The sequence below is a fragment of the Lynx rufus genome, unplaced genomic scaffold (genome assembly GCF_022079265.1).
Source record: "Lynx rufus isolate CCGP_SWC_20201006 ecotype Redwood Valley unplaced genomic scaffold, mLynRuf1.p SCAF_17, whole genome shotgun sequence".
Taxonomy (NCBI): Eukaryota; Metazoa; Chordata; class Mammalia; order Carnivora; family Felidae; genus Lynx; species Lynx rufus.
In genome coordinates this window covers 38,697,979-38,711,869 of record NW_025814831.1, presented here as the reverse complement: position 1 = coordinate 38,711,869, position 13,891 = coordinate 38,697,979, and the positions used below count along the sequence as shown (strand labels likewise).

Sequence of the window (13,891 nt, the reverse complement as noted above, 5' to 3'; positions counted from 1 at the left end):
TAATTAAATTATGAAAACTAATCCCAACATACAGGCTATTTTCAAAGTAGTTCTACCTTTGAAAAGATTAATGCTCATTCCTTAGGTAGACCTTTGGAAATTCCTCTTTAGGATATGCCTTCCAAGTCTGCATCAACATTCCTTAAAATAGCCTCATAGGAGACAAATCTTTATCCCCATGAGGGTGAAGACTAAGATGTATCCAGAGCCAGGAAATAGACTATTAAGAAATGAGTAATATAATTTGGGATCAAATGAGGCATCACTGCAAGGTAATAAGACTGATCAATCATTGTAATATCCTGTAAGTGGGATCTAAAAATAAGTAGGAAATTTCAAAAATGCCTGAAACAACCACAGAATTATTAGAGTGAGTCTAGCCCCCGGGGGAATTGCTTTTGGAGAAGAAAGCACATGGAAAACCTGATGTTGACATTTACAAAGAAATCCATTTATTTTTTTCAATGTAATATGGGCATGTGTATGTATGCACCTCCTTAAAGAAAAGTCAGTCGGCAACTTCATAGATGTAAAGTGGTGGTGGGGAGAATCTCTACCATATCACGGTTTAAAATATCTACTTAGCCTGAAAAAATAAGTAAGTTTATCACGCGTGGGGTGTGTGTTTGTTTGTTTGTTTGTTTGTTTTGCCAGATTGATCTCCGCGATGACCCCAAAACCTTGGCCCGTTTGCTGTATATGAAAGAGAAACCTCTCACTTACGAGCACGGTGTGAAGCTTGCGAAAGCGGTACAGTCAGATTTGGATTTAATTTGAAATATATGCTGACGGAAGAATTTGGTGCATGGTTTGGAATGAGTGAGCTACGTGGACTTTTGCTTTAAAGTGCAGTGTGTTCAAGGATCCTCTGTCTGCTTCATACTGTCCCCTGTGTTCTAGTGACACTGGAAGGGACCATTTGGCTGGCGTCTTCCCAGCCACCATTGTCTGTTTTTCTTTTAGAAAAAAACTTGGTGAATTTCAACTCCTGAAGCACTTGTCATTTGACTTAGCAACATTTAGAATATCCAGTTCTGTATTTAGTGTGAATAAAGGGACTCATCTCACTACTTATTATCAATGTAATTTATTTAAATGACCCCATAAAAGGTATTTAGTGATTTTCTTGGGGAAAACTTAGATTAGCATCTGGCAGGGTTATATTTGTTCAATATTTTTCACCATATAATGAATAGCCACTTACAGCGGCTGGATTATCTCACAAACAGCATCTAGAGCACTCACGTGGACCAGAAAGAAGATAACTAGTTGGAGAATCCAAGTGGCTAAGGACAGATAATAGCAACTAACTCACAGCTGAAACTGTCATCACAGACCTTTCTGCATTCTTGAGAGCTTAACACGAATGGTGATTTTGATGGGGAATTTTTTTAGACCAAATCTTTGTCTCCCAATGACCACCAAGATGTGTGCAAAAACAGACACTAAAATGGACACTAGAAGAGGTGTTTTATGCAACAGGAGGCTTTTAAATCGTATTTCCATAACCTGAGTCACTTCCTCATTGATAGAGTCACAAACCCATAGACCCAGACTAGAAGTTTCAGAAATTGCTTCTACTTTCTTTTTTTTAAAACCAGTATTATTTTTTGTTTGTTTCTTTTATTTGTTTCTGAGAGAGAGCAAAAGTGCAAGCAGGGGAGGGATAGAGAGAGAGGAGACGGCAAGAATCCAAAGCAGGCTCCGCACTGTGAGCCCAGAGCCCAGCATCAGGCTCGATTCACAAACTGTGAAATCATGACCTGAGCCGAAGTCGGACTCTTACCCAACTGAGCCACCCAGGCGCCCCTCTTTTACTTCCTAAAGTAACTAACCCTGCAAAACTGCGTGCCCTGGGCAGAATAGGAGTCACCCTTTTAAACTGGCCAAGAAAAATATTATGTACAAATTCTTCATAAATAAAAATGTGTGTGTTTCTCTTCTGGAAATTTTCTTATAGGCACCAAAACTAAGGGATACACTCGAATAGAAATGAACTAAGTAGAATTATGTTTATATGGACACAATACATGAGGGTATTTCACAAGTACTTGAGACAACACTTCCTACTTCTGTGAATGTCATTTTACAACTACTAGTATGAGCCATTCATCAAGTTCTTGGGATACTAAGCCCTTTACAGGCTCTGTCTCATTTCAGCCTCATGGTAACCCGCTGAAGCAGATAGTGTTTGTCTCATCGTACAGGCAAGGAAACAGAGTCTTAGGGAGATGAAAATGTTGGATTCACACAGCTGATAATGACACAAGCAACTCTAATCCAGATCTGTGGATGTCACCGCTGTGTACCTGACCATGATGTAAACTGTCTCCTCCAACCATTTATCTTGCCTTCTGTAAAATGGGTGCATGTCTGGAGGTTCTTCTACCTATTCCTCAAACATTCAGCTTAACTTCTCTCACTAAAGGTACATAAACATCAAGCCACGAAAACAATCGTATGTGATTCCCAGCTATCCGTTTTTCACGAGCAGGTCCCAGAGGCTCAGCACCAGCTTTCTGCATGAACTTGGTTTCCGCTTCCCCTGCTTCCGTCCTATCTCCACCATCAGGTTGTCAGTGTCCTAGCCTGACTTCTCATTTAGGAAATTGTTTCTCCCTCTGAAAAGAAGTCACTCCAAAGCCTCCCATCTCGTCTCGTACTTATTTTAGGAACAATGGCTGAGTTCACCACTTTATTGCCTTTTGCCAGTTTCTCCTAGCAACTGCTCTCGGATACGGAGAGAATCGTGTTTAGCTTATGAAACCCAATTTAGAAGAAATCCAAGCAAGAGTTTAACTTGTTTCATCACAATTCATGTAATTATAGAGATGCTTTAAGTCTCTCTGCTCCCTGACTTTCCTGTCAAGTAGTTGATAATAACAGCTAGCATTTACGGAGTGTTTGCAGTGTGCCAGGCTTTCTGCCAAGCGCTTCACATGCCATGTCTTAATTAATTCTCACAGCAACCCCCCGAGGTGTGTCTATTATTATTTCCACTTTCCTAGAGGAAACTGAGGCTCAGAGAGGCTGAGGTCACACCGCTAGAAAGCAGCAGAGCTGGGGTATGATGCTGCTTTAACCCACATGTTCCCCTGCTCCCTCCTGTAGTCTGTAAAGAAACCTGGAGTCTTGGGGCTTCTTTTCTATACACTGAAGCCCTGTACTTTAATGTGCATCTTCTCCCCGTAGTTCAAGTGCTTTGCAAGTTCAGGTCTTTCATATTCAACTCCTTTGGGTCAGTACCTTTCCATTTCCAGAGCATTTTTCTTCTATCACCTCTCTTTGGCCGCAAAGGGCGTTTTATTTTCAAAGGCCACTTTCATACCATACATAGTTACCATCCTTTACACTTGTCAAAAGTCTACCACATTTACATAAATATTTTTGCATCCATTGGTAATAAATATTCATCGTTACACCTCTGCTTGTATTATCCTCCCTCTCCTTGTCGTTATTGCATTTGTTCATCCCCAGCCAGCTTCCTCATGGGCGCATGTCCACACTACTACTGGCCGCACTTGTCAATAACTCACTGAACACCTCACATGCGCCAGCCACCCTGCTGCACTTGAGCTCTAAGATTATAATTCACTGGGCATTCGCTTTCCCAATTCCATCTGATTCAACCTGACCATGATTTTCTAAGTTCAGACTTCCTAAGGTATGTCTTGACAAAACGCTTTGCCATTTTCCCTTTTTTCAGCCTTTGGCCTCTTTTTCGCCTTCTTCTGCTATCTTCTTCACCCCGCGCCTTCCTTATGATTGTTCTCACTCTTTGTCTTGGTACCCGTTTCCTGCTGGCTTTGTAACATGTATCCCCCGCTTTAAACCCACTGGTTTAAACCAGTGGGTTTAAAGCGGCAAAATTGCTGGGGTGCCTGGATGGCTCAGTCGGTTAAGCATCCGACTGTGGTTCAGGTCATGATCTTGCGGTCAGTGAGTTCAAGCCCTGTGTCAGGCTCTGTGCTGAACCTGGAGCCTGCTTCAGATCCTGTGTCTCCCTCTCTCTCTGCCCCTCCCCCGCTCCTGCTCTGTCTTTGTCTCTCTCTCTCTCTCTCTCTCAAAAATAAATAAACATTAAAAATAAATAAAAAATAAATAAATAAACATTAAAAAAAATTTTTTAAAGCAACCAAATCACTGTAGAAATCCTGGAATCAATGTTTAGTCATCTTTAAAAAAAAAAAATGTCTATGTACTTTATAGACAGAGACAAACAGAGCGTGAGTTGGGGAGGGGCAGAGAGAAAGGGAGACACAGAATCTGAAGCAGTTTCCAGGCTCCAAGCTGTCAGCACAGAGCCCGACGTGAGGCTTGAACTCACAAACTGTGAGATCATGGCCTAAGCCGAAGTCAGAAGTTTAACCGACTGAGCCACCCCGGCGCCCCAATGTTCAGTCGTCTTGATCAACTGGAGTCTTGCATTCCTGCCTACAGACTGCAAAAGCCACCGTTACCCTCCTTGTTTTGTGTGCTGGCCGTTTCTTCCTTCTCTCACAGTCTTTGAAAATCGGTCACTCCACGACTGGGCTCTGGGTCACAGAAATGAAGGAGAGACAGCTCCTTGCCTCAAGGGGCCCTTAGGCCAGAAGAAGAGGGTGACTGCAGACAACGGCACGTCACCTGAATGAATACTTTTAATTTTTTTTTTTTAACGTTTATTTATTTTTGAGACCGAGAGAGACAGAGCATGAACAGGGGAGGGTCACAGAGAGAGGGAGACACAGAATCCGAAACAGGCTCCAGGCTCTGAGCCGTCAGCACAGAGCCCGACGCGGGGCTCGAACTCACAGACCGTGAGATCATGACCTGAGCCGAAGTCGGACGCTTAACTGACTGAGCCACCCAGGCGCCCCAAGAATACTTTTAGTACTGAGGTAGCAGAGAGCAGGGAGTGATGGACACATTCGGGGAAGGAGGACTCAGAGACAATTTCTTGAAGCAGTTGACATCTGAGCCAAGTATGAGGGATAAAGGCAAGTTTATCAGGGGGACAAACTTAGGGACGAGGGAGGAAAAACTTCCAAATAGAGAAATTAGTACCTGCAAAAGGCGTCCTTTAAAGCATAGGGAGTACAGGGGCACCTGGGTGGCTCAGTCAGTTAAGCATCCAACTCTTGATTTCAGCTCAGGTCATGATCTCACAGTTCGTGAGATCGAGCCCTGCATGGGGCTCTGCACTGACAGCATGGAGACTGCTTGGGATTCTCTCTCTCCCTGTCTCTCTGTCCCTCCCATGCTCGCTCTCTCGCTCTGTCTCTCTCTCTCTCAATATAAATAAATAAACTTTTTTTTAAAAAGCATAGGGACTACATTGGCAAGTGATGAACCAAATGTCACCCACAAATGCTTTGATCAGTCCACATGTGTAGTTTTTTTTTATTTTATTTTTTTATTTTATTTTTAATTTATATCCAAATTAGTTAGCATCTAGTGCAACAATGATTTCAGGAGTAGATTCCTTAATGCCCCTTACCCATTTAGCCCATCCCACCTCCCACAACCCCTCCCGTGACCCTCAGTTTGTTCTCCATATTTATGAGTCTCTTCTGTTTTGTCCCCCTCCCTGTTTTTAGATTATTTTTGTTTCCCTTCCCTTATGTTCATCTTTTTTGTCTCTTAAAGTCCTCATACGAGTGAAGTCATATGATTTTTGTCTTTCTCTAACTGACTAATTTCACTTAGCATAATACCCTCCAGTTCCATCCATGTAGTTGCAAATGGCAAAATCTAATTCTTTTTGATTGCCAAGTAATACTCCATTGTGTGTATATATATATATATATATACCCCATCTTCTTTACCCATTCATCCATCGATGGACATTTGGGCTCTTTCCATACTTTGGCTATTGTCGATAGTGCTGCTATAAACATTGGGGTGTATGTGCCCCTTAGAAACAGCATACCTGTATCCCTTGGGTAAATACCTACTAGTGCAATTGCTGGGTCATAGGGTAGTTCTATTTTTAGTTTTTTGAGGAACCTCCATACTGTTTTCCAGAGTGGCTGCACCAGCTTGCATTCCCACACATGTGTGTTTTTAATGTGATTTAGTGGGCAACACTGAACAATGGACACTTTACATAAAGATACACATTTCTGACTTCTTAAACACACACACACACACACACACACACACACACCAAAAGCTCTGGCAACACAAGGCTAGCATTTCCTCATCAACTGCAACGTTTAAACAGTCTTTCAGACAAGGGATGTATCCTTCAGTTTTTCACAATCCCCACCCCTCCATACTAACCTTCACTGAAGCGGTGCACTACATTATCTATCCACCCTTGACTTGGCAATCTCTGCCTTACAGTCTTTTAAAGAAGTCAGCTGCAAATCCATCCAGCCTAGAAACATTTTGCCTCTTTCAGCAACTTGTTACGATAAAATTTCTCTCACAAGTCACTAGGTTCCTTTTTTTTCTTGGCTTTCGTGTTGCCTGTACCTCTCCTAATTCTTAAGTAAGAAATAGAGAACTTCTCTGTTATTAGCTGGTTCTTTAGATACCACCTTACTGTGTATATTCCATTAGTATTTGCTCCCCTCTCCATTTAGAGGGAAATGGCTTACTTTTTCTCTTTCCTCTCTTATCACCTTCACTGCCTCCAAACAACGTCTCTTTTGTTCATTAGTTTTACTCTTTTGTACACATTTCTTTTTTTTTGCTAGTGTCATCCCCACAGAGTGTTAAGACTCTGGCTCAGGAGACAGACAGATTCAAACCTCTGACACTTTTTTAGTTGCATGACCTTACAGAAGTAACTTATCGTCTCTAGCATCACTTTTCTGAACTGCAAACGAGGTGACAGACCTACCTTGCAAAGTTCTTACAATGATTTAGTGACCCAGTGACACCTGAGGTTTGCTCAGGAAACTCTAATTGTTGTTAAATTTGTGTGCCTCTCAGGTGCATCTACAGCCGGGAAGACTTCATGGTCTTTACTCTTTCAGGGTATGCTCTGTCTTACTCTGTAACATGTCCCACCTCCACAAAGACAACCTGGAAGAAGTAGTTGGTTTTCTTTCACTTGATTGGTCACCGTGGGTTTTGTTTGTCTGTTCGTTTAATTTCTTCTTGTCGGACTCTTGTATATTCTGTGCACGTCTGATAAATTTCCCAGCCTTGGGATGATAAATTTGAGCTATTATAAAGCTATTAGGAAAGTGTTCTCTCAGTGTACATTCCTCAGTCTCTATTTTTTTTCTGGAAAATAAATCGTTTTGGCAAAGCACGTCACAGATAACATGTGTGGATCTAAACAAGGATCCACAAATCCTGCGTTCTTACAGATTGTTCTAGATATTTGGCTGTGTAGGTCACTTTGTTCCAAGGGGTAGATGAAACTGTAAGGGAAGTCATGCTTCTTTGGGACAGTTTTCCATTTCACATTGTTGAGGTCATAAATGAGGTGGTTTCTCTTTAGCAATTTCTCTAACATGGCTGTACCTTCTTCTGCGAGTTCTTTGACCCTCAGACCACTGATACATGGTTAACAAAAACTCACCTCTTTTTTCTTTAAGTTTATTCATTTATTTGAGAGAGAGAGACACCGTGAGCCGGGGAGAAGCAGAGAGAGAGGAGAGAGAATCCCAAGCAAACTCCGTGCTGCCACCGCAGAACCGGACATGGGGCTCAAACCCACGAAACTATGAGATCATGACCTGAACTGAAACCAAGAGTCGGACGCTGAACTTACTGAGCCACCCAGGCGCCCCACGAAACACTCACCTCTTACCTGAGTTCTGTTTCTCACACATTCTTCCCAACTCACACCCTGTTTGCTACTTTTCCTGGGACTATCAGTCCAAAACCATGTTGTATTAACACGGCTACCCAATAATGTCTTGATCTACTGTTTCACTATCTTCCAAAATATCTGAACTAGGACAGACAAGTGTGGGCTCTTCCTCCACCTTCAAAAGGCAAGCCCTGCCATGCTGTCAGCTGCACTCTGGGAGGTGAGGGAGGGGGATGGAATGCCCCTGCCCATCTTGCAGGATCAGAGGGCCCAGAACCCCATGTGTGAGCTGAGCCCAGGTCTCCCATGATTTCCAGGATCAAGTGAGGCTCGTGATCTTAGCGGGGAGGTATTCCAGGTAGGACGGCCCCACAGCACGCCCTCCGTATTTTTTCAGGATGACAGAGAAGGACTAGCACGTTGCAAGCAGCCATTCAGTTGACATCTTCACTAGAGTAAGGTGCATTTCACATGTTCATATCAAGCACTGGCCACAATCCCAAAATGTAAGATATTTCATGACATTATTAAGAAAATGTTCTCTACTTTTCATCCCTCTTTTGCATCTAACTAGTTTTAATGATTCCAAAAGCCATTCTTTAATCCAAAGGGCAAACCTTAAAATGAACCCACAAAATAGGTTTTTAATAGCCAACATCTTTTCTTTGGGTATTTTCCTTTAGCTCATACAGTATCTATTCTTTATAGGGGGAAAAAAGTGCATTATATCCGGACACAGCCAGAAAAACTTTACTTCATGTGTGGTTTTCATGTATGTGGGCTAATCGTCGACTTGAGCAACTTCCTGCAGAGTTGAGGGATAAGGATGATCATCGCGGAACAAAGAAAAGAACACACACCAAGAGACCCAGATTCTAGTTCAGTTCTTCCGCTTTCTGGCTGGGTGCCCTTAAACAGTTCATTTTACCTTCTGGGGCTGTTCCCACTCTATCCTAAGCTAAACCACAAATTCCTTTATTCCACAAGTTGCAAGACAACTGGTCGCTGACAAAGAAATCCCACATTCCTGCCTTGGTTGGTCCACAGAGCATTTTTTAAGTTGGTAATTATTAACTAAAAATCCAAAAGTCCGACTCATCTTGGGGCACCTGGGTGGTTCCGTCGGTTAAGCGTGCAACTTCGACTCAGGTCGCGAACTCACTTTCGTGGGTTCAAGTCCCGCGTCGGGCTCTTGTGCTGACAGCTCAGAGCCTGGAGCCTGCTTCGGATTCTGTGTCTCCCTCCCCTCTCTGCCCTTCCCCTGCTCGCACTCTGTCTCTCTATCTCAAAAATAAATAAAGATTAAAAAGGATTTTTTTTCAAAAGTCCATCTCATCTTGAAAAATACAAAGATGGGCACCAGTGAGTGAACCGTGGCAACAGTGGTCTAAAACTGAGTAAGACTGCCAGCTCTAGAGGGGGTGTGTGCTTCACAGCTCACTGCATTCCTCACCTCTCCCTATGGTCTGGCACCAGCCCTGACTCCCTTATTAACATAAGCTACTGGAATAGGCATGTAATTTTGCTATCCTGATTTAGTCACGTATCTGCTATGGTTTCCAGGGGCTCACCATCATCCAACTATCCTCTTCCGCATCTGCTTTAATTCTTCAGTTTTTCTTTTTTTTTCTTTAAGTTTATTTATTTATTTTGAGAGACAGAGCAGGTAGGAGAGGGGCAGAGAGGAAGAGGGAGAGAGAGAATCCCAAGCAGTTCTCCGCACTCAGCACGGAGCCCCATCTGGGGAGATCACGACCTGAACCGATATCAGGAGTTGGACATTTAACCAACTGAGCCAAGCAGGCCTCCCTCTGGCGTGCTATTTTTTAAATAAGAAGCTATAGTTCTGGACTGAATTTCTGTATTTCTCAAAGAGATTTTGTGATTGCCAAATACACCACAGTATGAAATCATCAACAGCTTTGAAATAAAGCCCTAAGCAAGAACAAAATATTTAATCACTTAAATACACATAGAATGTATACCAACTAGGAGGGTGTCTTTGTCAGTAAATGTATTTTATGATTTTTATTTGTACATGTTTTGGGTTTTTCAGCTCCTTAAAGTATGCCTTTAGAGTATGTTAAACCTGGGGCTCCTGGGTGGCTCAGTCGGTTGAGCGTCCGACTTCAGCTTAGGTCGTGATCTCATGGTTTGTGGGTTCGAGCCACATGTCAGACTCTGTGCTCACAGCTCAGAGCCTGGAGCCTGCTTCGGATTCTGTGTCTCCCTCTCTGTCTGGCCCTCCCCGGCTTGTGTTCTGTCTGTCTCTCTCAAAAATAAATAAAAATTTAAAAAATGAGTATGTTAAAACCAAATAATAATATCAATTGGATATTACCTTGCTGAGAGAGACCTCATCGGCAGTGCGTGTTAGTGAAGAATGACCTAGCAAACCTCATCCCCCACTCTTTCTATGTGCTTTACCAACCAAGCTGACACTGCCTTCTCACATACAGAAGGAGATACATTTCACTTGTACCAGATTTACACATTCTGCATGCATACGAAAGGGTGCTAAAAACAACATCATGTAGCCCTGTTGTTCACAAAGTATATTTAAACCATATCACTGGCTTTGAATCCTCTCTCAATTTGTACATTTGTTGTATTCTTACATTCGGGATGAGTGGTTACGGATCACTTTCAGAACTTGCTGCTTACCAAAGGCAATCCATGGCCATTTATTGCTAATACCAGAAAGTAAAAAATACAAAAATTAGAATAGCCGATGCAAATGGAAATGTAAAAGAGGAAAAAAAAAAAAAATCCAACCCAACCCCCGGCCGTCTGTGGGACCAGGAGCGGTAGCACTTGGCAGGGCAGGGGGCTGAAACCACTCTGCTGTTCTCTCTCCTTTCCCCCTCACGCGTTTCTCTCTTTTTGTGTTTAAGATCGGAGCGCAGTGCTACCTGGAGTGCTCGGCCCTAACTCAGAAAGGTCTCAAAGCAGTTTTTGATGAAGCAATCCTCACCATTTTCCACCCCAAGAAAAAGAAGAAACGCTGCTGCGAGTGTCACAGCTGCTGTTCAGTTCTCTGAGGCTGCTGGGGACCGGCCTCCACCCGCATCCAAGGGTGAGACCAAGCTCAAACCACGAAGGAGGGCACGACCAGAGAGGAAGTCCCTTCGCAAGCACGAAGGCTTGCCCTTGCACGACAGGAACACCCCCCCCCCCCCCCACCGCACTCCAGGAGCACAGCAGCACACTCGTCAGCCACCTGCCCGTCCTCTCTACCAGCCAGAAGCATCCAAATCGGAGAATGCGGAGCCCGGATTTCAGCCAGTGCCGCTGCTGACCATGCTGAAAACAAAGGCAAAGACCATGTTGCATTTTGCATCCCCCCCCCCACCCCCACCCATGAACGTGAAGCTGATGGAAAATCATCACCAAAAAAAAAAAAAAAGGAACTTGGTTCCTATATTAGTGGCCTTACCCGGTGTCTTCTACAAAACACGGGAATACCATACTAACCCTCCCTCCTGAATCTGTTGTTCCCCCTATGTGTCTTGCATTTATTTGTATTGTTCTAAGAAGTTTACTAATATACCAATTTACTCAGGCCTTACAAATCCATACCAAGTTAGCCTAAAGACAATGTATTTTGTATGCATTTCCATATTCAGCCTGTTTCTACCAAAGCTATTAGAACCAATATGTACCTCTGAATGCCTGCCTGACTGTAAGAAGAAAACAAGAAAATGTTTAAACTTTTGGAAATTTACAAAGCCAAGATTTTTGAACCCGGTTGAATTGTTGTGGGTCCACATTTTTGCCAAAGATTCACCCTGGAAATGCTTTTGCTGATGAGTAGCGTTATTTTTTTTTTCCATATTTATATTGTGGCAAGCTACAAATGAACTGTGTTTAAGAAAGTAGTTTCTCTGCTTTTCGATCAAACTGACCGGGGGGGAATATACAGATCTTTTAAAAATCTTTTAAAATATTTTTTATTCAGCAAAGTGAACTTTCCTGCTCCCTCCCTTCCCCACGGCAGACCTGTTTCCTCCCTTGAATTCACACTTACTCCCATGCCCAATGATAACCTGATCTAAAAGAAAGACCTGGCCACAGGGCACGAAAAAGCAAATGTTTAAAAGTCTCCAAAGGTTAAGCAAAGTGCCTCAATTTTTTCACTTGCATCAACCCGAAGTGCTTCTCAGCTTACCCCATGCACGCTCCCAGTTCTATTTAAACGACATTTTCCAAGTACAGCTGGTACTAAAATATTGCCTCTCCCTATTTCCTACACTCATTATCCCAAATGTATATTTAGGGGATGGATCTGTGTATACTCAGCTCTGGATCTGTTTATCCCCTGCTTCCAAAATGATGTGCTCTGTAGAACAGGAATTTCGGTCTTGGGAAGTAAAAGCCCCCAGAAAGTAATTATGTGCCCTTTCTATATGCTTCTTCCAAACATCCTGGGATTCTTGTTTCACAGAGTGAGTTTTTTCCTAGCTTTTAATTAGAGACTATAAAGTCTCCTAATTAGTCTTATTTGCTTACAATTACCCTGGAAACACCCAGGTAGGCACTTTACTTTTTATTTCAATTGCATAAGCCAAGTGCCTCTTTGCAACATCAAATGACACCAATTTCAGCAGAAGAATCTCTGCATTCACACTCCTTCTGTTGGAAAAATCCAGTCTTTCTAGTCCCTTCTGCTCTTGAAGGAAGCACATAAAAAAGAAGCATATGATGTAGGTCTTTTCCGTTAGGACTTTCCATGACACCCCCTCAGTTGTTTGGGTTTTGTTTGTTTGTTTGTTTAGAATTTCTGAAATGTGTTTCCCTTCTTCCACATTGCAAGTTCTATTTCTCTTCCCTCCCATCTAGTTGCTAAACGTTTTCTTAAACACACACACACACACACACACCCCAAACTGAAAGAAAACGGGAGTTTTGCAAGTCAAAGCTTGACAGAGAAGACAAGGACTTTCTGCCTCTGTAAATGAAAACCAACTGTGCATAAACTATAACCCTGCAGAGGTTATGGATTCATTCTTTACAAACAACAATGAGCATTTAGTCCTGTAATAAATGAAGTGCTGTTAGTCACTTTTGTTGCATGATTGCATAGTTACATCTTGCTAAGGGGCCACTCCTCACTTCTCATTGATGTGGATGAAAAATCCAATGCTGTATATTTGCTCCACCAAGGAGGATTTTCCAGATGTGTGCATTCAACAGGCAAATGGTTGCCCAAGCCATCATCTCCCTACTGGAACACAGAGATTAACTTGTCCACAGTGGGAAGATCATTCTCTCCTCTAGATCAAGAACCCGGAGAGAGACCGTTAGTGTCTGGGTGGAGAGGCTCCAGCCCTTAGGTGCTTAGGAGCTAATTATTAAATAAAATAACAAAGAACAAAGCAACCTAAATGAGTTCATGTCATTCCACCAAATTAACCATGTATTCCCTGTTTCAAGGCAAAAGGTAGTTCACTGAAAAGTGTTTCGTGCCTTAAGATTAAACAAAACTATATCCTGATGCCAAAGATAAGAAGACATCTGAAAGAAGGATCTGAAGAAGGATCGTTTAACGGTCTACACAATCTTCCAAAGTCAAGAAGGGGCAGCCGATCTCCATTGGAGGGTAAAGTCTTAGCTTTTCAGACTAAAAGAGACCCCAGAAAATATAGTCCAACCCCCTCATTGTACAGATGAGGAAACTCAAGTCCAGATGGGTCAAAAGAGGTGTGTTATGGCAGAGCTGGAACAGACCTCAGCTATTCTGCTTCCCAGGTGAGTATGCTTACCTCACACTACAGTTGATTCATAATCACAGATGTTAAGTTGTAGTTTTGCAGGTGTATTACCAGAGTTGCATCTGTTTACTCTATAGACATTAGCCACATGTCAAATGCATAATTTAGGCCCTATAAATTAGATAATCTGTCACACTAGTAATAACCTAGAGACAAGAGTTTGACCTACAGTATGCTTGGAATCCACAGTATACAATATACTGTATCCCAATTTAACTGCACAGTATACAACAATGTAATCTCAATCTAATGGCTTAACCAAGTAGCTAGTTTGGTAGATATTTTTTTCAATCAGATGGTTGGTTACTTGGTAGAATTAATGGACTCCTTGGGCTATTTTGGAAACACACAGGATACACGCAAGTCA

General features: G+C 42.5%; 1 protein-coding gene across 1 annotated transcript in view; it reads left to right on the top strand.

The window, feature by feature from the left end:
- Nucleotides 1-11,631, top strand: part of RHOJ (ras homolog family member J) — an 84,721-nt gene extending 73,090 nt beyond the window's left edge. Inside the window, exons 4-5 of the mRNA XM_047079544.1 lie at nucleotides 655-750; nucleotides 10,648-11,631. Coding sequence (XP_046935500.1) covers nucleotides 655-750; nucleotides 10,648-10,794 — 243 coding nt within the window. The 3' untranslated portion in view covers nucleotides 10,795-11,631. The remainder of the gene's footprint in view (nucleotides 1-654; nucleotides 751-10,647) is intronic.
- The last annotated feature ends 2,260 nt before the right edge of the window (nucleotides 11,632-13,891 follow it).